General features: G+C 43.0%; 1 protein-coding gene across 1 annotated transcript in view; it reads right to left on the bottom strand.

Moving 5' to 3' along the window:
• Positions 1-12986: 12986 nt before the first annotated feature.
• The window catches only part of SUCLG2 (succinate-CoA ligase GDP-forming subunit beta), a 105699-nt gene continuing 92442 nt past the window's right edge, over positions 12987-26243 (bottom strand). The window contains exons 10-11 of the mRNA XM_030228035.2: positions 22147-22267; positions 12987-14938 (exon numbers count right to left, since the gene is read on the bottom strand). Of these exons, the coding sequence (XP_030083895.1) occupies positions 14823-14938; positions 22147-22267 (237 nt within the window). The 3' untranslated portion in view covers positions 12987-14822. The remainder of the gene's footprint in view (positions 14939-22146; positions 22268-26243) is intronic.

Below are 26243 nucleotides of genomic sequence, written 5' to 3'. Positions count from 1 at the left end.
TAATAAGACATAATCCTGGTTTGAGAGATGCAGACAGATCAATGGTAGGGTACAAAACTCCAGAGTGGAACTGCTGCATACCTTTTATTTATTTCACACAGGTCCTCCAGGAGCTCCCCAGCTGGAAATGCACAAGTCACCTCGAGGTGACTTTTGAAAACACAGGCCAAAGAGAATGAGCAATTTGCCAAAGACACACAGGGAATTTTCAGAGCACCAAGAATGGGAGCAAGATCTCTGAAGTGAAATTTAAAATGCTTGTCCTAAAACTCTCCCTGGTACAACACTACACTGCTGATTCTCTGCTTTCTTTCTTAGGTATCTCACTCCAACTTCTTCAATATCTTTTAATAACATTAAAAAGAAAGCAGGTGCTTCTATTTATGAGTAGGAAACTTTCTTAGAAGTTCACAAGAACAAAAAATGCAATGTGTGTTCCCAGGCACAGTAAGATTTCTGAGCAAGCCTTTTTTATTATTCAATTTAAGCACAAGTAAAATATATAGCTGTTTCAGATTTGGTTCCTCTCTGAAACATGCCTTGTAGAACAATGTTTCTCTCCCCCTGTAATTCTGACTCCACACCACCAGTTTTATTTGCCAGGCCTGGCAAACAATGATCTATCCATCCATGTCATGCATATTATGTCAAATTTATTACGACAGCTTTCCAGCATATTTCCAGTCAAGGTTTCATTCTTCTTACAGATTCTGCAAATGAGCAACAGTTTTAGTTACAAATGCCTCCCCATGAGGCAGCACTCCTGACAACAGAACAGAACTTACTGTATTTCTTGCAGAATTGTGACACCCATCCAAGCAATCATTGTGACACACTGCTGAGGAGCACACTTTTGCTCTGTGCTTGATATATTCCCAACTCAGAATGAACAGGAGGGATACTGGGAGCCATTCAAGCCTTGATTAGTACTTGGCTGGGTCACTCATACATCTTCATGGCCACACAGGAGAAGACAACCCAAAGAATCAGCTGTTCCCAGCCAAGGCTCTGAACCTTGGCAGAGGTTTGACCTCAGGACAGAGGATGTTGGAGGAAACATGAATGTCAAACATGGAGCAAAGCATGGAGCAGAGAGAGCTGCAGGGTGCTCTTGACAAGGTGTTCTTGAGTGTCTGGACTAAATGATTCTGTTCCCTTTTTGGTGGAAAACACTCAGAGCTTTATTAGCTCTGACCCAGCAAAGCTTTAGCACCTGCTCAGAGTGAGGCTTGCTGACTCGTGCAGGTAGAGAGATGAACTGGGGTTCATTTGGGCAGGAAAATGCCCTGTCCTGTTCTCCCCATCTGGGGAAGCACCCAGTGCCAGTGGAACATTATTTTCAAGCAGGAAATGAAATTCAGTCCCCGCTTTACAATTCTCAGCTATGAAAAACTGCAGAGACCAGCTCTGAGCTGCACCAGGAGTAAAAGAACTGTCACAGCAGCCCCCCACAACACTTACAGTCTTCTCCTCCCTGCTCACAGCACTTCTTCCCTTTCTGTGCCCAGGAAAGCCAGTCATGCTCTCACTCTCCTTTGGTTTTGCCTGCAGAGGAGCTGGAGCCAGCCCAGCCTCTCCTGTCTGCTGGACAGCTGTGTCCAGGCACAGGAAGAAATGTTTGGGAACAGCTGGTTTTGCTTTTGCTGAAGATTTCCCAATCCTTTCAACACTCACGGCCCATGCAAATTGTAACACCCCTGGAATTTCTGTTGGCAGAGGTGGAACAGGGGGCTGGATGCTTGGGAGCATCATCACCCACCCCAGTCTCTCTGCTCTGACAATCTGTGTCTCATGAAGAGCACAGAAATGCTGCATGATCAGCACCAGAGCCAGAGGAGAGGATTAATGGGATTAGTCATAAATGGAGCAAGAAAAACTCATCCTGGAGTTCAGAGGAGTTCTCCTGGAGAACTTGCAAGTGCAAAGATATCGAGCATCCAAGAACTATTTAACCCAGTGTGCCAACATTATTCTGCTTTGGAAGTTTATACCAGCAACTGAAAAAAGCTAGATTTAAATAGCTGTCAGGGAAAATGAAAAGGCTTCACAGCTCTAAAGGTCTGAAGAAAATAAATGCAACCACTAAGGGTATTTTTTAAATCAAGGGAAAATGACATTGAATAAGCTAACAATGGTGAATTTCATACAGCAGTAAATAGGAATATCACTCTTCAGCCCCGGGTTTTACAAAAGAAACCAATGTCATTTGGCAGATAGCAAACTGAGGTACAAAGAAATAAAAAGAGGTTTTGTCCTGGTACCCCAGGAGACCAGCTGGGAGCCAGGAACAAAAGGCAGGTCTGGAGAGCACCCCAGTGCCTTTGCCATGAGCAGCACTGCCCATCCACACAGCTTTGTGGCTGTGCTGCTGCTCAGGAGCACTGCAGAGCTCTGAAGGGGCTGAGCCCTCCCCTGCCCTGGCAGAGCCCTGAGCTCTGCTCCCAGCCAGGGGAAGCCCTCCCGGCTCAGAGCCACACAAGGGCAGCTCTGATTCCATCTCCCAAATCCCAGTCCTGCCAGGACCTGCAGCAGATGCTCAGCTCCCTGGGAGGGTGACTGAGCCCTGTGGAAGGGTCTGAGGGATGCCAGAGAAGGGTGATCCCAGCAGGTGAGATCACCCAGCATTAAGCCAGGGGTGCAGCTTACAGAATCAGCTCTCCAGCAAAAAACCAGCACCAGGGTCTAATCCTAGAGCAGCAGTGCTGGGAGACAGCTCTGAGAACCAGGGCCAGGGGGACAAGGTGCTCTCCCAGGCTGGTGTGAGCAATGAACTCCTCTGCAGGTCCTGGTTACAACACAGCTGGAAGGAGGTGGAAGTCAAACAAACCCCTCAGAGCTAAAACTGAACTAAAAAACCCCATCAGCACCTATCCAAGGCTGCTCAGGGAACACAGCTCCTCCCTTCCATCCCAGATGCTGGAGTGGTGTCCTGCTGTGGGGTGTGTTGGCAGAGCTGGGGCACGGGCTGCATGCATGCACAGATGCAGGCTGGGAGAGAGAGGGTTTTGCAGCCAGCAAATTCAGGGAATAACTTCAGTATAAAATTAAAACAACAACAATAAAAAAGTCAATAAGGAAAGAAAAATGTTGACTCCACCTCTCTCTGAAATCCCTTGGAACCCAACAGCTTCTTGTCCAACCAAGGACACAGAGCAGCTTCCAAAATGTAGCATTTCATGTTGAGTACAATTCATTCATCCAAAGTCTTTTTATCAAAAGAGAACAACAGCAGCAAAAAAATCCATGAAAAAAACAAAATAAACAAACAGGCACTGGCTCTACCACAGGAAAACTCAGGTTTTGTCATATGAATCAATCAAACCAGGACAATATTCCTTTGGTTTCAGTATAAACTGTTATTTCCTAACTTTCAATGAATAGCTTCCATTCCAAATGGTCATTTATCTTCAGGAGAAAAATAAGTCTTCAACCACAGTACTTCAAGTGCAGATTATTGTCCTCAGAGGGAAAAAAAAACAAGTCCCTTTTCCAGTCACCTGTGAGTAAAACAATATTCTTCCTAATTCCAGAAAGGACTCTACTGAGCAGAAAGCTACCTGTGCCTGCCAGATCACGGATTTCAGGTGGTTTAAGGCTGGATTTTTTGGTTTTGGTTGATTGGTATTTTTTGTTTGGTTGGTTTTTTGGTTTTTTTTTAATTTTGTGGTCTTTGAATGTGGTGGTAGGTAAAAGATCAACATACCTAATTAAAACCCCCATTAATGGAAAATTAAATAATTCCAGGGTCAGGAACAACTACTAATTTGCTGAGCATAACCAGGATCATTCAAAATATTCTCAGTTTCTGAAACAATGGAGAATTCTTGGCCCTTTACAAGATTTGCCTCTAATTGTTTTTTGTTGTTTGTTTTTTTATTTCTCCAGATTTTCATATTTTTGGATATTTCCAAGACTGACAAACATTTCCCAGAGTATGAGAGCTACAGGAAATCAAGGCCAAGGAAAATCCATTAAATCCATGTTTTCATACAGACTTTTTTTTCCTTCAGCTTCAGTGAAAGCAGCAGATTGACCTCTCACTTCAGCAACCACTGAGTATTTAAGAGACCATCAGGAATTTAACAAGCCAAGTGCTTTATTTATCCCATAATTAAAAACTGCCCTTCCTAGAGGGCACTCCCTTCCCACTCCTTTGAACACATAATTTTTTTAAAAATACATATCAAGATGTTATTTTCTCTTAAATCTCCTTTAAACTGTCCCTGGGTGCCAGTCTCTCACACCCTGGGGAAAGGATGTAGCCATGTTTTGGTCATCCCTGTTACACCAAAATTGCAATGTGTTTAAACAGCAAACCACTGTGATTTTCTGTTTCACATGGAAATTGGAACCTGTGCTGTTGGAAGTTGGAACCACAGCATTATGGACAGGTTTTTTTCCTGTTGGTGCCACATCCCCTTTTCTCTTGTGGAGGTGGGGAAATTGTGGAGATCAGGAAAAAAAAGAATCCAAAAAAAGTAAAAAGAGAGAGAAAAAAAAATCTCAGGTTCCTTGAAATAGATTCTGCCTTGCTTTGGGCTGGTTTTGATTGGCTTCTGTATAATTAGCTCTTGCTCACAGTTTCTGTGATAATTGCACTCTCTATTAATTGAGCATATATTGTACTCCATGCAGTCAGCAAGTGATGAAGCTGTCAGTATTTTGTTAGCTATTACACTGCCTGATTCTTATGGGCTGTTTGATATTAGTAACAAATTAGCCAATTTATACGTCATAAATAAGACTCAAAAGCCCTGCTTTATCAGCTGGAGAGAAAAATACTGTTATCTTGGTAGACAAAATGCTTGTACTAAGATTCCAAGTGCCTTTTGGCAGGAATTCATCAGAGCAGATGTATTCCTTCTATCAGGCACCATTTAGTTCAATTATTCTTAATGTTTAATGGCAGAATAATTGAACCAAATGGTAATATATACCCCCATAAAATACTTTCATCAAATGCTTTAATTGCTGGGTCTCTATAACTGCAGTGTCTGAGTGCTTTATTCTGCTTATTGACACCTGACAGACCACGATGTAAATACATTACTTCAATAAATCTCTTGATGAGCTTTATCAGAGGTGAGCACTAAACCCATGCAAACAGGTTCTGCACTGGTAAATGGGCTGGGCAGCTGGAACAAACAGGGGGAAAAGCAAAGGGACCCAAAGCTGCCTCCTCACAGTCCCAGGCACTCCTGAGCAGCCTCCCTGCAGGAGAGGAAGGCTGAGGGTGGCCATGCCTGTTCTGTGCTTTCAAAACCTGCTGCAGACATCTTCCCCCTTGCTAGGGAGCATCTTGGTCTAAATGGCAAAGCAATTTCTTGTTTTCCACTTACCAGGCATGTAAATGCTTGTGCTCAAACAGTTCTTCCTTGGGCTGAATCTCCCAACACCCATAGGAGTTGTGACAGCAATAAGCTGGGGTCTGACTCCCCCTCCATGGAATTGGCAGAGGCTGAGGATGGCAATGAAGGCTCCACACTCTCCTGACCCTCCCTTGGCAATCTGGAATGCCTGGACAGAAGCAGCAGGAGGATGGAGTGAGCAGGGAGGGGATGCAGAGCCAGGGAGAAGCTGCAGGGAGGGGGTGGAGGGCTGTTTGCACTCCCTGCTGGATGCAGGGAATAAACATGTGTAACTGAGGAATGATCATAACAGCCAGGAATGGGGGAAGACTTCCAAAGCAGAAGGGGATCTCTGGCCCCTCAAGGCACTGCCTGGCTCTAGTGTTGCATTTTTGGCCATGGCTGGGTACAGTGGTGGTCACTGATCAGGGCTCCTCAGGCAAAGGAAGCAACAATCCAAAACTGGCCAGGAGACAGTGAGGAGGTGAAGCCTCCTTCTCCCTGCTCCTGGGAAATTCCCAGGCTATCAACAGCAACAGAATTCAATATTAAACTGAGGCAAGGGAAAAGCACAGAAACACCTGCCAGGGTTACAGATCCATGTCCTGCTCTCCACACCACCAAGATCAGGGCAGGTACTGGACCTGGACATGCTTGTGCAGGCAGGTGCCATCCCAGTTTGTGCCAGAACAGAGAGTGCCCAGGAGGACAGAGCAGCAGAGAAAAAAGCAAGAGAAGTGAGTCCCTGCCAGGTCCCCAAAGAGCCCCACTCTGCTGAGGCACCTGCTTTAACTGCAGACACTGAGCAAACACAAACACGGGGCAAAATCCCCTGTGAAGAACTCTGCTGGGATTCTGAGAGGATTAAACAGAGCAGAAGGAATGGGGAAGAGATGCATTTTGAAAGCTCCTCAATTAGTTTCTAATTGCTGGCACCCAGCCAGGCTGGAGATGCAGGGAAGGGAGGGGAACCAAGGGGCCCCAGCAGTTGCTCCCAGCCCAGAGTTTCCCCAGTGCCAGCAGATCAGAACCACCAGGGCTGCAAGGACAGCCTTCACCCTGCACTGCCATTTGTGCTTTAGGCCTGAGAAATAAAACTTTACACTGTTATGGATCTATGCACTATTCTGTTTTTACCAGTCTGGGTGGGTTGTTTTGTATTTTTTTTAACTCTTTCTGGATAAAGACAGAATTGAATGAAGATTGAAGGGGTGAAGTCTGTGGAAAAATCCTACCCACTGGAGTTTTTCATCATGCTATGGCACTTATGTACGCCACAAGAAAAAGCCCCTTCCAGTGCCTGAAGGAGGCTACAGGAAAGATAAATGGGACAATTTGTCAGGAAGTGTGGGTTTTAAACAGAAATATGGTAAATTCAGATCAGATCTTGGGAAGAAATTCTTCCCTGTGAGGGTGGTGAGGCTGTGGCACAGGGTGTCCAGAGAAGCTGTGGCTGCCCCATCCCTGGGAGTGTTCAAGGCCAGGCTGGATGGGGCTTGGAGAAACCTGGGACAGTGGAAGGTGTTGGCAGGAAAGGTTTGGCTGGATGATCTTTGAAGGCCCTTTCCAAGCCAAATCCTTTTGTGATTCTGTGAATGGGAATTATTGCAAACCATTAAAGCAGCACCTGCTCTTGAATTGCCAAATGAATGTTTAATTGTGATTCACATACCCTGAGTTAGGGATGGGGATCCTGGGACACCATAGAGACACTGCACAGCTCTGTCCTGAAGGCTGGAAGTGATACAGGCACTTTCTGAACCACCTGCTTTTAATGCCCATCTTAACAGAGGGTGTGTGTGGTTCTGGTAGAGCAGAGCACCCAGCAGAGCAAAAGGAACCCTACACACACACATCCTGCAAATGTGGGCTCTCCTGCTGTTACTGCATTTTCAGATCTTTGAAAGATCTGGAAACAACTGGGGAAGAACTTAAGCTGTGATGTGAAAAAACTCAGGCTCAATCATGAAACCTGGAAATCAATTATTAGGAGGGGGCAGTGCTCTGGCAGACCCCTCTGTGTCCTTTCAAAGGAGCCCTTTCCAAGGGGCAGCCTCGTGACAGGGAGATGGGAATTTCCCAGCCTGAAAATCCAATGCAGCTGCCATGCAGAACAAGCCAGGTTCAGCAGATGGAGCATGACAGTGAGAATCCTTCAGGCCTGAGGGCAGAAATTGCTGCAATGAATATAACCCAGATGATAGTGGGGGAAAAAATAAATCAAGATGGTTTCTGTTACGGAAATCAATAGGATTGAAGCTCCAGGGCTGAGTTGGGCACATGGAGAACTGACAGTCCCACTGCTGTTGCCCTCAACAGTTTTGTCCTGATGAGGAAGCACTCAGCATTCTGAACATTGGAATGAGAGCAGCAGTGTCCTGCTCCCACCATGGCAAATGCAGAAAAAAAGATTCATTCTTTTGCAAGTGACATTCTGCACATCTGAGAACATTTCCCTTCTGCTCTGAGTGCTCTCTGAAGCGAATGCAAGGACTGACTGACAGATGCTCAGTGGACAAGCTGTGGAGGTGTGTTATGTCAAGCATTCCACCAGGGCTACAAGACAATAGGCATGGAAAATTAAATGCAAAATAATGTATTGCTTCATTTTCCCCGTGTTTTGCCCACACTTGTTTAGAGCACATCTCAAAAGGGATTAACATCTTGGGATGGCATTCCTCCTGCTGCACAATATGGGAAAATCACTTGGGAAAACAGCAGAAAAGGCCCCTGGCACTGAGGGCTTTCCAGCACTTCAGGAATACAAGATCTAGGCTGAGCAGTGCCATTCAATGAAGCTGAACTTCAGTGAATGGACAGGATTAGGAAAGTCCAAGAGGAATAATGGGAGTTTGTCTGATTTGCATTAATACTGGATTCTTTGGGCAAGCCCTAATAATTTCTGTTGACATCAGAAAGGAATGCTGCAACCAGAATTCCCAAAAGGCCCCTTTTCCCATGTCTGCCTCAAAAATGGAAAAAACAAAACAGGCAGAGAGAAAATCACCCCACCAACTTTTCCTTTCACTGTAAGGAAAAAAGGGAGGGGCAAAGTCCACAGCTCATCCTGCCCAAACATCTCCAGGAGCTCCTTGCACAGAGCTGCCAACACCAAATCACTTCCCTGGCACCCATTCAGGGGCAAGTCAGGACATCCTAACGTCCTGTGCAGGGTCAGAGGAGCTTAGGCCTGACAAAGAAAACATTTCCACCTTCCCAGTAAAGCCTGAGCTTGCCTGTGCATGGCACAGAGGGGCAGGACAGAGCTGCTCTGCATTCACCATGCAAACACCTCCCCCAGTGCAGGTGGCACAGGGAGGATGAGCCCTTTGAGGCTCAGTGCCAGCCCTGCAGGGCTCCTGCTGAAGGGCAGCAGTCCCCCCACAGCTGCAGGGGGTTCTGTGCTCAGCTCTGGCTCCCCCCCAGCCCAGGATATTGCAGCAGTGGGGTTCAACCCCCAGTGCTGCCCATCCCTTTGAATGGAGCCCCTGGTCCCACAGTGCTCAGCCACAAGGTCAGTTTTGCTAAGCAGGCAGGGGGGACAGGGAGCAAATGCCATTTGAGCTGCCCTCCAGGGTCAGGTCTTCAATGGAAGCTCAGGGAGGGAGAGTTGTTACAGGGATGGAGCTGCTGAGTGCTGGCCATGTCCAGTCACAGAGCCAAGCAGAGCAGTGCCCCTGAACCAAGTGGCTTTTCCTAACCCCCTTTACTGACCTGTCTGAGAAACAAAGGAGCAACATCCCTCCTAAGGACTCGCTGCCCTTTCTTGCCTGTTGATTTTTGTGTCTGTTTTGGAGCAGCAGTTGGCACCCAGCTCTAACGAGGCTGCCACATGCAATTACAGAGAGAAGGTCTTGAAGGACACAGTGCTGAAGCAGAGAGACATTTGAAATAAACTTAAAGGGAACAGCTTTGTTTAGCTCTGTGCCCTTTGGCTGCCCTGTAATTCTTTATGTCGATTATAATAGAAAGAGCAAATTTCTCATTTTCTCACCTCTGTATCGAGAGAAATGCAAAATTTCTTTCACTTGATCTCTCTGAGCCCTCCTTTACCAGATTTGCTTACAATACTTTGTCACTGTCACCTCCTTGATGATGACCTGCATGTATTCATCCAAGCATTCAGAAGAGTTGCTCTGGTAAATAAAAAGGTCCCAGTTTCCAAATCTGCACATCCCAACAGCACTTTATTCATGGAGCAACCTATTTCTGTCAGTTGCTTCCTTCTGTGCAGGCTTGGCTATCTCTGTTAGATTTCATTAAAAATTAGCAAAGATTTAATTGTGAATTGAGGGCCAGGATATTCCCTGGCTCATTCAAAGACATTCCATATTTCAAAGATATTTCCATCCTCATGGCATTGCTCTTACTTTCTCCTTCTTGATGATGTGTGAGGACTCCAAGGACACAAGGAGGGCAGATGTGGGAAACCATCACAATTCCAGTGTGGAGGATTCTCCTTGCAGGCAGAGTGAGGTACAGCAGACAGGAGAAGCAGAGCCCTTCCCAAGGCCCAGAGAGGATCCTCCTGCCATCCCCAGCCAGCCCTGGGAGCTCCCTGCCTTCCTGCCCTCTGCCTGCCCATCAAGGCCACTTTGTGCTTATGAAAGGAAACGGGGCAGGGGAAACTCAGTGGCAGCAGCCAGAATGTCCAGAATGGACACAGGTCCTGTCTCCAGCCTGACACTCATCCCAGGCACACAGAAACCCTTTTCCCTCTCAGTGCCTCAGTCCTGCAGCAGAGGAATGGCTCAGGACATGGGGAGCACCACGTGCTGTGCAATGGTCACTGTCACTGCCCAGCACCCACCAACTCAGCCAGAACAGAAATGCAAAAGGCCAAATTCACATTATGCACTAGAGATTCCTCTACAATCTGCTACCAGGTCTTGGATAAGTCAAATCTTACCTCACAGCAGTTATCTCTGAGGAGTAACATGCAATAATCCATGTATACTTTTATTTTTAATCTTTAGCTGGTACTTTGTGAGACTGAACAAAGACAAAGACGTGTTGAGGATTCTACCAAGGGTGCATCTGTCTCCAGATGAAAGGATCCTGACATCAAACTGGCTGCAGCTGGGCTGGGAAAAGTTTTAAATCACTGCGATCAACACAAGTTTTGCACCAAAGTACAAATACACATGGCATGATTTCCTCTGGGTGACAGGCAAATCCTGTTATTCTACTTATGAATGGGCCTCATTAAGTAGGAAAAAAAAATGTTGGTGCAACCTGTTCCTTTTCAAATTGAACATATTAAAGTTGATAGATACCCCTAATTCTCTGCTCAGCCTTTTATGTGTTGCAATAACACTGCTCCTATTGTTAGGGAAAGTCTTGAGTTTGCATAATCTGCTTTTCATTTCCCTGGCAGCTGCAGATCATTCTTGGTGACTAAATTAAAAACAGTGTCTTTCAAGAATCCACCAGATCTGCCCTTTTTCCTCCCTGTACCTACAAGTTAGGGAGACAAAAAGAAAACAAAACCTTCCCAACAAGCATTAAATCCCATCAAATCAGGCTGGAAGGTCACCTCATCCATCCTTCTGCCCTGAGGCAAAAATCAACTCTCCTTAAGCCATCCCTGACAGATGCTCACCTAACTCTAAAAAACATCCATTGATGATTTCACAGCCCATGCCTTGGCTTACCTCATGCCTACAGGTCTGACCTCAATGTCCCTGCAACAGCCAAAGCTCCTCAGTGCCTGTCCTGTCCCACTGAACTTGGGGAGATTATTTCTCCTTGCTGAAGAGTATTCTCACTTTGGAACAGACCTTAACATGGGTGCCAAGCTTTCCCAGGCTTTTCACTCCTCTCATTTATTCCAAATATGTCTGTCTAGAGCCTCAGAAGCTCAGCCCTGTCCCAGAGCCCAGCACTCCAGAATGCACAAGTCAGACACTCCCCATCCCATTCCTGCTCCTGCTGTAATTCCTGTCCCACAGAAGTGAGTGGAGAACACAGGAGCTCAAGGTCTTTCCCTCCTGGGGCAGCAGTGGGCAGGCACTGAGAGGATTCCAGCCTGGCTTTCACCTGCACCCTGCCCCTGGTGCCAGCCAGGCTGGGCAGAGCATGCCCAGCTCCCAGCTGGATGCTCACACAGCTCCTGCAGCCCCTGGACACTCAGCCCAGCCACACCAACCCAGCAAAATCCAGTGCTGGGCTCAGCCAGGTCTCAGGACAGCACCAGAGCAGTGGGGAAACACAGGAAGGGAGCTGGGTGTGGGGAGAAGTGGGGGAAAATCCCAGGAAGTTCAGAAGGGGAAAGAAGCTGGGTGAGAAATTGAAATGTGCAACAACCTTCTTTGCCCCACTTTGGCTGGGCTAGAGCTGACCTTGACTGCAAAAGACACTGCAATTTCCTGAAAGGCAACAGAAAAAAAGGAATGAAAAAGAATGAATGAAAAGGCAAAAGGAAAAACAAGGAATGAAATCTCACAATCAGCTGAGGCTTGCAGCAGCACTGAGAACTGGCATTCCACACGTCATGTAACAGAGCCCAAAGCCTTGGAGGCTTGGGGATTTCTGTAAGTTCTTGCTCTAGGTCACAGTTTGGCCACTGCCTGGCTCTGTGCTCAGATTTCCTGGCTCAGTCCTGGGTTTTGGGCCACCCTTAGTGCACTCAGCCAGCCCTGGGCTCAGCTCCAGCACCAGGGAAGCCTCTCTGAGCCACAGGAACCAGAGGATGCTCTTGCAGGTGCCTGAAAGCCCTGGCAGGGCTCAGCTCAGAGGGCAGGGCAGGGCAGGGCAGGCAGCCCTGCCTGGCACCTCCTCTCCTCTGGTGAGTGATTTGCACTGCCATGCTGTTCCAGTCACAGCAATTCTGCCTGACACCAGCTGCTCTGCCCCATGGAGGCAGGCACAGCCCTGACAAACAGGACAGGGAGTGCTCCTTAAGGACATTACTGCAGCACTCCCAGCTGTTACACTTTTGCTGGGAGAATTTAAAGGTATCTTGTTAAAGATGTAGCACAGTGTCAGCATTAACAGTTTCCTCCTGTTTTGCCTTCCAGAGTGTCCTGTCCTAGGGAGCTTTATTAATACAGGTTGAAATTTCCAGATTAAAAGGCTAATTAAATCCCACTTAAAGCTTTCACAGAGGGGATTAGCTGGAATTTACCCACTGCTTATGCTGCTGTTTGGTTTGTGTGGGGAAAATACAACTAAAACCACTTTTCCCAGGGAGACCAAACCCAACTTTGCACATTTGCACATGGAGAGAAATGATCCACACAAATAAAACAAACCAGTCCACAGCACCACAGTGAGCCCCTGGTTACAGCCAGTGCACAGTGCCTGTGAAATACCAAACCTTCAAACATACCAAACCAGAGCTTAGGGAAATTTCCATTATACATCTGAAAAATTAAAATTATACTGTTCCATTCTGTATATGGCTTAAGAGGAATAAAACTTGTATGTACTGTCATTGGCCTATATATAAAAAGATATAGAGATAAAATTATCTACATTTTTAGATAAAATGCAAATATGGAGTAAGCAGTATCACCCAATTGAAACTAAATTCCACTGCATTTGATTTCACTCACCTGTCACAAAATGCTGGATGGAAGACCACAGGCAAATTAAACATTTTTCTGTTTTACAGAAAGGACAAATTCCATAAACATGTTCATTTTTACATTTATTTGACAAAATGGTGTACACAGTATTAATCTTTGCAAAATAATAATTGTGTACACACAGTGGATGGTTTTGAGACCAGAGTTAGGGACACAGTGTGTGACAACATTGCACAGACAGTTCTTCCACAGAATCTTACCTTTCCAGTATTAAAATATATAAAATAGAGTGTGACTCTTATTTATTGTGGTGAGGTAAACATTTCTTCCTTCAGAGCAATGTGGCTTTTATGCACCTCCAAGGAAGCTGCTAAGGATACCCTTCTCCTTCATTCTGCCAGTAACTACAGACCTGGAGGCATCTTTATTGCTCTTCTAATGGTCACACATTTTTTCCTTGAGCAATATGTAGAGAAAGGAATGGAGAAGGAAAAACCTGCAGGAATTGATGACCCATCTGCACTACTTGTGTCAGGAGCCAAAGATTAGCGCAGATAATTTATTTTGAATGTAACTGTTTTAATGGAAATGTCAAGAAAAATTTATTTACATTTTTCTAAGCAGAACATGGTATTGATTAGAGCTTCTCAAAAAAAAAAAAACCCACAATTAGGAATTTATTTCACAAATTTTTATATCTCTGCCCATTTACAAGACCAGATCATAATATCCCCTCATTTGTTCACTGTTCAAATTTATTGATGATTTTCAGCACATAATTCCTGGGCAGAGTGAGATTTGTACAAAGTTCTTTAGTTACACAAGATCTTTAGTATTGCCTTCTGTTCCCTGAATGAATGATTTGTGTAACTAACAGCTTGAATTTTGACTGCTACAAAAGAGAATATAATCAAAATGAATTTTGGTCAGTATCTGAGCCCTGAAATTTAGGGTTTTTTTTTTTCTTATATATACTTTTTAGTGATGCCTGAGAAGTCAAATACTTTAAAAATTGAAAAGTTCATTTGTGTTTTATTCCCAATAAATTAGAAATGGTTGTTGGAAGGCAAATCAGATAAAGATTTCTCCATGCTCCTGAGAGATAACTGCTTCAGTTTCTCATCTTGCTTTAAAACAGCAGTGACATTCTCACAAAAGAGGTTATTTTAAAAAGTTAGCAGCCATTTCCTTAGTGGCAGAAACATCCTCCTGGAGCCTCCTGGGTGGCATTGCTACCCCTGGAAATACAGCAGGGCATTTCCAAAAAACAGAAAATACATGAATCACATTTCAGTGGTTTATAGGCACGGTAAGAGTGGGAGTTCCTTTCACTACCAAATTCTCAGTCCCTTTTCCTATTGTGAGGTATCCATTGGCATCAACAAAGGAGAATCATCTTAAGGCAAAACCAGTGATTTCCAAAAAAAGAAAATAAACAGCATTCTTTTGAATAAAAAATAGGATTGTAAGCACAGATTTTTACATTATTGCAAAAGTTCATAAAAAATATAAAGCCACTGTTAGTTTGCTGAATCTTTACAATATAAAAACACAAATAAAAATATTGTGAAATAGGTGACCTAAAAGTGTTTGACTAAAGAACAATTCTGTTGACAGAAGTCAATTATTACTTATTTTGTCTTATCATGAGTTTATGAGTGACAACTTGGGAAGGAGAGACAAAAAAGAACTTGTGGGAGTGAAGTATTACTTATTACAGTTGTGACTAACAAAATTACCAAAATCAGACAAAGACATACAAACTTTTGAAGATTGTAGCTGCAAAATTTCTGAAGGCCAGCTTGCAAGCTATGGCCTGGGTTGGCCAGGTATCTCCAGTTTAGTCCTGATCTCTGCTTGGGAGAACTCCATTAATCCTCTGGAACAACAGCAGGAATGATACCTTGTGAAACACAAGTTTTCCATGAGAATAACCTTCAAGGTGTTATTTCTTGGCCACACTTGCCACTGCCTTCTTTGCTGCATCCTCAAGGTCATTGGCAGACGTGATGGGGAGTCCACTGTCACTCAGAATCCTCTGGGCTTCCTGGACATTTGTTCCTAAAAAAGAACACTGACTATAATTAGGAATTAATACTAATGAATAAATGAACATCTCCTCCCATGCCTCTGAAAATCAGGTAATGCCTCAAACTACACATCATTTCAGTTCAGCAACAGATCAAATGAGTGCCTTAGACTGGGCTGAGGAGAAGGAGCTCCCAATTCCAGTGACAATTGTGACAGACAATGCACCCTGAAAATGGCACTTGTGTGCACAACAGGGGCTTGGTAAAGATGAGAGGGTCAGTGCAGCATCCCCCAGAGCCAGCAGGGACATCCAGCAAGAGCTCTGGGTAATGGGACCACGTGCCAGGCACTTTTTAAGGCATTTATTAGCCACAATCAGCTACAGCTAATCAGTGAGTCAACAAGAACTAAAATTCACCTGTGATAACTGAAAGCTGCCAAATGAGCTGTTGAAAGGCAAAGATTTGGGTAATCCTGAAAATTTAACCAGGTTTAAGCTGCTCCTGAATATGCTGTTGCATTTTTACTAAAAACAGGGAATACAAAGGTCCCTGAAGCAATTCAGCATGACACCAATCCCGCCTCTGCTGCTGCACTAAATTATTATAATCACAGAAACATTTAGGTTGGAAAAGACCCTTAAGATCTTTGAGTATGACTGGAAACCCAGCATTGCCAAGTCCACCAGTAAATCATGACCCTGAGTGCCATGTCCACCCCACCACATGGAGAAAATATAATTACACAACACAAGGGCTGCAGTTTGTATGGAAATAGCTCAACTTCAGTCAACAGACTAATGCAAAGGAAAGGAAAAATCCAAAGCTGAAAAAGATATTTCAGGAAAATACATTTCCCCCATTTCCCTTGTCTAAAAGACAAGAGCATCACCTTCCCATTTACTCCATCTCATTCTTTTTGGGAAATTAAGACTAACAGAAAATCTGAATTCTCCAGAGCTCTCTGCAGCAAAGCCAAGTGACACTTTTGATCACTGCTATGCTCTGCACCACAGAAGAACCTGGAGCCAGACATCCTACTGAGGAAGCAGGATCCACACTTTGGGGTCACACACTAGTCACAAGCACAAGCACCCTGAGCTGGGCCTCTTTAGGATCATTTCTATCCTCCTCTATGTCATGTTCCTTGTTCATTTGCCACGCCAAAATGCTTAATTACTTTGTAATTCCTTGACCTAGCAAAATGAATTTTAATTATATTTGGAGCTATACACTAATTATACTCTTAATTATTAACCAAGCAAGAAGCATTCTCTTTGCTGTGCAACTTCCAGAATGCTCATTTTAAAGGATGGTTTTTCAATTATTTTTTTTTTCCCAGACTTCATAAAACATCTGAAATGGTACCACAGAGGCAGAGCATTTCAAAAGCCTGTTTCATCAGCATGCTCAAGTCAGGATTGCCACTCCTGGAGTTGAAAGGGACCAAAGCCATCCCTGTCACAGCACTTTGTGATGGGAGAGGCAGGATCAGGAAGAGGAATGTGGGACCCATCTGCTCCCTCTGCAAAGGCTCTGGCAGAACAGGTCATGCTTCCCATGGCTGTGCAGAGGACACGCTGCAGGGTTTGTGCAGGAAGGTCAAAGGCATCTGAAATCTTTGACAGGAGGGGGATTTGGTTGCTTAGTAACACCCAGAACTGTACAGAACTTTTTATACAGAAAAAAAAATATTATGGGCAAAAAAAAAAAGAGCATAATATTTGATTTTTGTTCAAGTATCCTATCTAATATAAAGTGGAGGCTGCTACAGGTCAGCCCAGCACTGCACAGGGGAGGCAGGAGCCATTCCCAAGGTTCTGCTCTCTTTGGAGTGACTCACATTTGTACAGTGATTCCCAACATGCCTTTTATTTAGATACCAATGTGATAAACATTTAAACAGTCAAGAATGTACTGATCTCTCAAATAAGATTCTACAAGACAAAGTGTTATGAGGAGAAAAAAATGGAAAGAGGGAAATTTTCCTGGAAATTTTCTCACACAGAAAAAAATATTGTGGGTTTTTGTGATATCCATGTATTTAAAACTAACTTTTGTTCTTCACTAAGTGGCCAATATTAATTTACTAAGGGGTCAGAGAGGGAACAATACATTGGATCTGTTCTGTACTGCATTGATTGCTCTCCACAGCACTTGTCTAACATGCATTACAAAATCAATACAAAACACAGGCCCCTGAGAAGGGAGGGGGAGTTTATGCAGGGAAATGAAATGATGAAAGCTGGAAAAAAAAATCTCACTGCAGCCAAAAGTGTATGAGTACATTTTGTATTTCTTAAATAAAACACCTTTATAGGCAGGCCATACAACCATACAACTAACCACAGTTTTCAGCAAGCACTTCCTTTGCTATAATTCTCTTTTTTTTTTTTTGTGATAGCCCTTTTTCTCATTGTGATTAAGTATTTTAGCTATGTGGAGAATATGGAAATCATAATGAGCCTGCTAAAAGCAGAGGTAAAAGATTTAAAATTAAACATTCTGAAAACACTGGAAACATTTAGGAATCTACAAACAATACCATCTTGTTGCAACAGATGTTAAAATAAACAAATAAAGAATCCCACTCTTCCAGCATTAACCTCCTGCCACTGGATGGTGTCAGAGAACTGTGAACAGAATCCCTTAGCCAGGGATATCAGAATCATCTGCCCTTCCCCTACCCTGCAGCCAACTGAGAAAAGGTGAAAATTCACAGGGCTGGAGGCTGTGGGGCTTTTGTTGTTGTTGGGGTTTATTGTTTGGGGGTTTTGTGTCTCTGTGTGTGTGTTTGGGTTCTTTTAAACTGGATTCTATGAAGAGAATGGCTTTCTAATTAGAAGTTTTTGTCTTCTAACATAAATTACTGTCAACAACACTCCACAGAAAACCTGGGAAGATGTAATTTTATTGGCATGCACCTTCTGGCTTTGTCATCTAAACATCCTCCTGCTGGAAACCTGGCTTCTGGAGCACCCTCTGAGTCTGTGTCAGTGCAATCTCACACTTGCACTTCTGGGGACCTGAAATCTCTACTACCAGTAGCAAAGCAAACGTTCTCAACTCATTACCTAAAAAATCCTGATTATAAATGTTCAGTCTAAGCATGTCTCTACCAGTGGTAAAATTACAGCAGCACTCACTGGGAGAGGCTGAATGAAGACCAAACCAATAAAACACACCCAGTCATACTCCACACATGCAGGATTTGGATTATGTTCCCTTACTGACTTGGCCTGCCAGAAACCCATCAGGAACAGGCTAAATGGTCAGAGATGAATGCTGATGCTTAGAGAGGATGCAGGATTCTGCATTGCTGGCTTTTCAGGTAAATAAGCTATAAGGGGATAAGACACAGTTATATACATTTGTTATGTGCTAACAAATAGAGGAATAATATAAAAAATACTCTGATCGACCCAAAACATTCTGCTGTGACAAAAAAAGTCACAATATGCAGAATGTCAATTATTATTAGTGACATGAGCAGGTTGTGCTCATGGTACAGGATCCCTAGCAAGGGTCCAGCTTGGCCATGCTGCACTGCTGAGTGCACTGAGCCACATCTCCCCCAGCAGGGATCCAGGCAATGCACTCCTGTCTTCCCACAGCCTGGAAAATTGGGGCCTCTCAGGTCCCAAAGACAGGTCCTGGAGAATCAGGTTTGAAGTTCATCACTAGTTAATCTTCTTCAACAACATTTGATTTGAGGTTTGGCTGGTGCCAAGCTCTAATGAGTGACCTTTAAGTAGGGAACATGCAAAGTTTTGGTGGCTTACACATCTCACACCTGTTGGCTCTGCAGTCAAGAATAAACCAACTTCCACTGCCTACCTGTAAAAAAGACAATTAAACTCCATTCTGCCCACTCCATTTGCCCTTTTCTACCCTAAACTTTCCCCAAAGAATATTTTAATCTCTCCCTCTGCCTCATGTTTGCATCCTAAGAGGGAAGGGCACATTTAAATCTGTGCTGAATGTTTAAACTCAAGATGTCTGAATAGGCTGATCTGAATGAAGCTGTAAGTGTGACTTTGCAATATCCCATTCTTCTCTCTTGACAGGCAGATTGGGATATTAAAAATCAAAAAATCAGGCATACATACTAAACTATACCTGCAAACAAGATAAAAAAGCTGGAGCAAAATTTCACTTGTTTGTAAAAGATTTCTGAAGATACCAGAATATCTCAGATTCAGAAGAACACACAAGGTCACTGATCACATGAATGAAAAATATAAAAAATGTTGACATGTGAATAAAAAGCAACTTGTTTCTATCTGAATTTCAACATATTAAGTAGTTATGATTCCTCCCTGTTCTTCTTGCCCTATGACCAGAGAAGGAGAGAATTCATTTTTTAAAAGAGAGAGGATGTAAAATTTCCAGCATAGGAAGCAGATATCTAATTCACAATTCTTTTTTATTCTTCCCTCTTTTCATCTAACTCTGAGCTACATAAATGAGAAGCAAGGCTTGGCTTCCCTTCAGCACTCCTAGTCAGTTTTCACAAAACTTAAGTGAAGTGTATTACATTTTAAAGAGAAAAAAATCCTGCATAAAGCCAGCAGCAGTTCCTTTTCTATCTGTAGAAGATGAAATCTGGAATATGTGGATTCTCCATTTGTCCATGAGCTTTTTAAACAATAATCCTGGGTCTCAGCTGGTGAGTTCTTTACTGATAAGGCAAGCAAACATATGTAATTATGAAGTTACCATTTTCAAAGAGGAGAGTAATCCTGTCTTGATCCACTGGTAAAACGGCTTGTAATTATTATACAACTGAGAACAAAGATTTGTCCACAGAATCCTACTAAATCAAGACAGATTTGACTGATTAAAACTCTAGTCATCAAGACACTTGTAGTACAGGGCATGTGGGCAAAGAGTCTTTAAAGTGCAGGTCACAAAGCTGTTAGATTTATGGGAATAATCACAAACCTTCTGCTGGGAAAATGTTCAAAATGGAAACCCAATAGAGTGCTGGTTCCTTTTTCTCCTTTTGAACTGTAAAATGCAATCAGTGATGTTTTAGAAAGTCTTGGGTAGTCTTATTACTTCTACAGTACTCATTATTAATTCAAAATCCTTATAAGTTTAAATAACCTGGTGTGAGTTCAAAGAACAATGAGGATGGTAAGGGATCCAGAGGGATTGATTTCTGAGGAAAGATTAAAAGGACCAAACACACATGCATTGCTTGGTTAGGTGATCAAGGAGGCAGAGAAAACAGCAGTGACTTGCTAACAGTTCCAAAATACAACATCTGAAGGTTGTAAACATCACAGCTCTTTGTTTAGGATGAACATGAGGCATAAGAGGAGGAATTAAAAAAAAAAATTGAGATAAAGACTATGCAAAATGGGAGTTTGCTGTATTATTCTGGGAGAGAGATTCCTAAAGAAAATGTGGTACTGCCATTTCCAGAGTCAGCAAACAGTCTAGGAGAAACATTATCCCAGCTCTAGTGAAGAGTGAGCAGTCCTGGCAAGATGGTGACCCAAAGATGTTTGCATTTAAGTCTGTATTTGACACTCTGAAGATTCAGCTGTGATCTCTGGGGGTGGAGCAGCCAATGACTCAAAGGCCAGGGGCACAAGAGGACCAGGCACCTCTGCAGGGCTTTCACTCTTTTGTACAATCATGGAATTATCAAAATTACAGGAGAAAGGCCAAGCAAACACAGTGGCAGACCCAGCAGACTGCAGTTTAAAATGACCAAGTTGCTCTTCATGTTTCTTTTATAACAGTTTCAAATATCACAACAGAAACATCTTGTTCACAGGAAAAACTAATGGCTTTTGCAATACATTCACTTAAAAAGCAGCACTTACAACACTTGAGAAGTCTCACAGATCTGACAGATAAACTTTTTCCCAGCTGTGAAAGACAGGAAAAGTTTTTTTGCTATGACAAAAAGTGAAACAGCATTGCCTAGAGCTGATAAACAATGAGATTTTATAAAATGAAACTTTTCTGCTTCTAAGCAACATCCATCAGTCTCCTTCATCCATATTAAACTTTTTACTCAGTCTCTAAAGGTGTTGATTGGTGCTGTGCCATCCAAAGAAAATTTTCACAATTTGTTTCTAAAATCCACTTTAGGGTATTTAAACCTCCAGCAGAACCCATGCCAGCACGTGCAGTGCAGCATGAGAATGAGGGAGGGGAAGGCTCTGCTTTCTCCTGAAACACAAAAGGAGCATCCCCCAAAGCAAAGGGCTCCCTGGGCACTCTGCATCCTCAGGAATCCTGGGGAGGGTCATTTTTGGAAAGTAAAAAGCCTGATGTACTCAGAATGTGTTTTCCTCTCCCCATCACAGTGTGAAAACCACCTCAGTATTGCATCTTCATGTCCATAAAGGGATGCATTTCCTTCTTTGATCACCACTGCAGACTGACAGGACATTTTATGCTTTTTACACACACACACAAACATGAATATGGATGGTTTGTAAAAGGCTTAAAACCCACCCAGAAATCCCTCTGTTTTCCAAACCTACTTGGCCAGAAAGAAATATTTTCAGCTTACCAGGGCTGTGTGCTGATTGCAATCAAGGCACTTTTCACTCAGTGGCAGAACACTCTCCCTCCTTCAGGGCACTTCTCAAAAATTACAGGCAGAACTCCACACCCACTGCCATTAAAGTCTGTAACTGCCAAAGAGTGCTTGTCCTCCCCTCTCTAGGGCTCTTTTTGTTTCTTGTGAAACAATGCTGGATGCACTAAAGAAAAACTATTCCTTACCACTACCAAATCTTACGGTTTTTATTGGATTTTAGCTGGACTAGGGGTTTGGGCAGAGGAACACATTACAGTAATTTCTCTCTCAAAAATACTGTTTCTAACATCTTTCTTTTAATTGACACTGGTGTAAATGAAAAAAACCTGTATTTGGCTGCAGGTTTAGCAATAATGGAATTGCATTCAGTAAAAAACAACAACAAAAAAGAAATACCTCCCAGTAAACATAAACTTACATCAAAATAATTCCTATTTGCATTGCAAATCTTACAGGCAAACTCACAATGCTTCCATTGCAAAATTTCATTGCTTCCAGTACCATCAGGGTCCATTAATGCAGAAATATGAGTTTATTGACTTCAGATTGTGCTATGGCTGAAGAATTGGACATATTCTTATTGTGTGGGAGTAGTATGTTTAGGAGAAGAAGAAATTCTGAGTGGATTACTGAGAACCTGAGGGATGATTTTGTCTGAATCCAGCAGCACTCACCTTCCAGTCTGACCACCAGAGGTACTTTCAGCTCCAACTCTTGGCAGGCTTTGGTGATGCCATTGGCTATGATGGCACAGTTCACAATCCCACCAAATATGTTCACAAGGATTGCTTCAACCTGTAGGAAAGAAACCAAGGAGGAATTGAGTGGAGGTGTGTTTATGTTTTGACTTTGTTTTTTAAATAAACACAGGTAAAAGATCCAAACCAGGATACCAATTCCTCTCTGTCAGGCAGATTCTGATTTATGGAAGGTACAAGCTTCACCTCTGCACTCAGAGAACTTGAGTCTGAGTCTATTATTGCTCCAGTGTACAGCAGTGATTAATTGTCTTGGTTGAAACTTGGGCATGGTAATTAATGTCATAATTAAAGTATTTACAAAAAAAAAAAAAAAGGAATTTCTACCTATAAAGACCTTATACAAGCTGTAGTTTGATTATTTTTAAAATGTATTGAATAATCATCAGAGGTTGGAGCTCAGAAAACACAAGGCATGAATGTGATGTACATGCAATGAAATATTCATGTGGACACTTCACAAAACAATCTGGATCTTCACTTTATCACAAGCACGACAGAGGAAAAGGTAATAAACTTGCCCTGACTTGATAAAGAGGAGTAAAAATCCCTTCTAATTAACAAGGAGAGGCATGTAATGAAGAGCATTCATTACAACAGGTTAACTGATAACCTCAAAAAACTGCTATTCATCAGTTTCTGGAAACTGCAATTTCTCCACCCGATTCACAATTAAATTGCCCTTCACAACATACAAGACATTAAGACACAAAAGATATTAATATGATTTCTTTCCACTTGATAAGGCAGCAGAACATGAACCCAAGCGCACATTCCAGGCTCCCAACCATGCCTTATAACCTTGAGGACACCACAGGGATGAAGCTCTGCTGCTCCTCATCCACCCTGGGGCTAACCCACAACATTTGGGCTGCTCCACAAGAAGCTTCACTGGGTGTCACAAACAAGCTTTGCCAGAATTGTGTAGACTCAAAACCTGAGAGGATAAAGAAGGGATTAGGTGTGAAGGAATGAAATATCACTGCATTGCACTGGTGCAGGATGTCAGCTGCAATTAAGCTCAACTCACTGCACCACAGGAAGGGATTCACTCTGCCCAGCCCCAGCCAGCCAGGCTCAGACCAGCACCAGGAAAATCCCCTGAGGCCACCCACGTTTCTAGCTCTGCACAATCAGGTTCTACATCTCTCCACAGACAAAATGTGACAATTCACTCCTGTGATGTGCACTCACACACAGCTCAGCTCTGGTGGTAATACTGCCATCCACAGTGCAAAAGGGAAACACAACATCCCCACAAATGCTTTACTTCCCATAAGACAGGGACACCTGTCACTAGACCAGGTTGCTCAAAAGATGATCCAGGGCATTTTGAGTTCATGGAGCTCTGTATGGCTCATGGCATGGCTTCCTCATCCCAGGCAGAGCACAGAAGGAAATTTATAACCCAGTCAAACAAGAACATACGATTTAATTGATTTTATAACACTTCCTTATACTCACATTAAATGCATACATTTAGCAGTTAAGGGTTTTCTGGATTTTCAGTTGGTGATGCCATTGCAGTCTTTTATTTCACCTTTATGTTACAAAATCCTTAACTCTGCAGAAGCTACCAAGAGTAAAACTGTAGAAGGCCCCTTCTCTGCCTTGCTCCCACTGTTGTCAGCACACAAACATTCCTGGTGTTAGCAAGTAAAACCTAAGAGGAAAAACAGAGCCCTTGCAACTCTTATCCCATTAACCCTTATGGCAGAGATCTCTCTATGCAAAACACTTTGGTGTTAAAACACCCTGGTGATGGATTCTAACAGTGGGACAGGTCACAGACAGCACTCCACCCTTCCTAATACATCCTCCTAATTCAGGGACAGTGCAGCAGACATGTGACAGATCAACTTAACCAAGTGTGTTTACATTAGTAGAGATAAGGAGGAGGATTTTATACCCACTACAGATATTTTAATTCCTAGTGCAGACTTTTTCATTTAGGGATCTGCTTTTCAGCTTTCAAGCGGAATTCTAATCATGTCTTCTAATCCATTGGCAGCAAGAGGAAAAAAAAATGAAGGAAATTAGATGCAGCTTGGATAATTGATGTTTGTGTGCTTGGCTTTAATAAAAATACACTGTTAAATTAGAGAGGAGTCTAAAAGGATTCAATCAATAAGAAACTGAATCAGGTGGGGAATTCGATCTTGGGTTTTATCCTAATCTTCCAAATAAGCCAGAAGATCAGATCCAATGATGCTGAGATTCACTTTAACTCTGCTGAAATCTGTGAACATTGTTTATATATGCTTCTGCAGCCTGACTAGATCCTGCATTTCCAGCTGAAAGAACTTTAGCATTCAGGCACAGTGGATGGATGAAGAGGTTTTCAGTGTTTCATGTGCACAGAGAATGCACTGTCTCTGAATTACTTAAGTCTGTGAGCAAAATAAACCTCCTGTAGCATATCAGAACCATTATATATCCACATGCTCAGCATCTATATAATGCCTGTGGACTATCAGACATACCAAGGAGAGGGCAATTCCTGCATACAAGACAGGTTACTAAATAGCATCATTATTCTAATAACCATTTTTACCTACCAGAATGCTTTATAAATGTTTTTTGTATTTCAGCAACATTGCTAAGGAAACAAAAGGTAGTAGCATATCCATGGGTCAAACCTTTTTAATGCAGCAAAACAACTGACAGATGTGAAATCCCCACAAAATGTACTTGCAACTGATTATGGATTCCTCTGGAAAAATAAGGGAACCCACAATGGCATGGGAACATCAGCACCAGTGTTGGTAAAACCCCCCACTCTCCCAGGCCTCAGCACCAATGCTGGGAAGCCAAAGGAATGGAAACTGAGTGCTGCACTATCACTGTTTTCATGTTAGATTTGGTGTTAAATCTTTGCAAATACTGGAATAGCCATTAATCCCACAGCTCCTAGGTGCTGTGTGAACAGCTATGCAGACTCAGAGAGTATCTTCTCTACAGATGAAAGGAGATATATTTATGGATAGCTGTATCTATGTAAAATCCATGTCACTTTATTACTAAAACTAACAGCTTTAACTTCCAGCCACTTTTTGGTAAAGTCAGCCTTGACAAAGCCTGCAATTCAGCTTTGAATGCTTGGCACCAACAAAATCCCCACACTGCAAATAAATGTGACTGTGTACTAACCAAGGTATTGGTGTTAGGAGATTACTGCTAGGACTGTATTGGATCACCAACATCATCCATAGGGCTCCCAGGTTCCACAAAACTAAGAACATTTTAGGTAGAAGAGAAGCAGCTTTAGCACAGCTGGCTGCTTTCTAAAATCAGATGGAGTGTGTGTGCATTTACTATATTATCTTCTTCTTATTATTTTCCCTAAAAATGTTCCCAGCCTTAACATAATGCAGGCTGAGATGTGATCCTCACACACTTAAGGATGAATAAAGGCAGCACCATAAAGAATTCCACCTTTCCACAGCCCACCTATAAATCCATACTGGGGATGTCTGGCTGTCTGCTGACCTTCTGAGCCTCACCAACCACACCAGCCCTGCATGCAGAAACAGAGAGGACAAAAGCTTCACACTGGCAAGATGTTGTTCCTATTTCCCACTTTTGCTGTCACCACAGAACTACAATAGGTGTAGGATTACAGCATGCTGCAGCACCAACAGGTCCTTCCTACAAGGCAAACTCTGAACCTCACACAAAGCAGACATCCAAACACAGATGCAGGCTTTATCAACACTGGGAGATGACCCAAACATGGGCAGCCCCATAAAGAAGATGTCCTGCTCTCCCTCCCCAGCACACAAACATACCCTCTCCTGTGCCTAATTTCTGTTCATGTACTTTTGAGAAGGTTTTTCAAAATCTTCCCCACATTATCTTATCTGCTGGCATCAAAGATCTGCAACAGTTTCCAGTTATTCAGTGTCCCTTGCAGGCCTTGTGACTTTGCACACATCTCTTCATACAGATGCATGAGCATTCACAGAGTGAACTAAAAATATTACAAAATATTATATTTACCAATATGATCTCTG

Source organism: Serinus canaria, chromosome 12, assembly GCF_022539315.1.
Source record: "Serinus canaria isolate serCan28SL12 chromosome 12, serCan2020, whole genome shotgun sequence".
Taxonomy (NCBI): domain Eukaryota; kingdom Metazoa; phylum Chordata; class Aves; order Passeriformes; family Fringillidae; genus Serinus; species Serinus canaria.
This window is presented reverse-complemented; position numbering and strand designations above follow the sequence as displayed.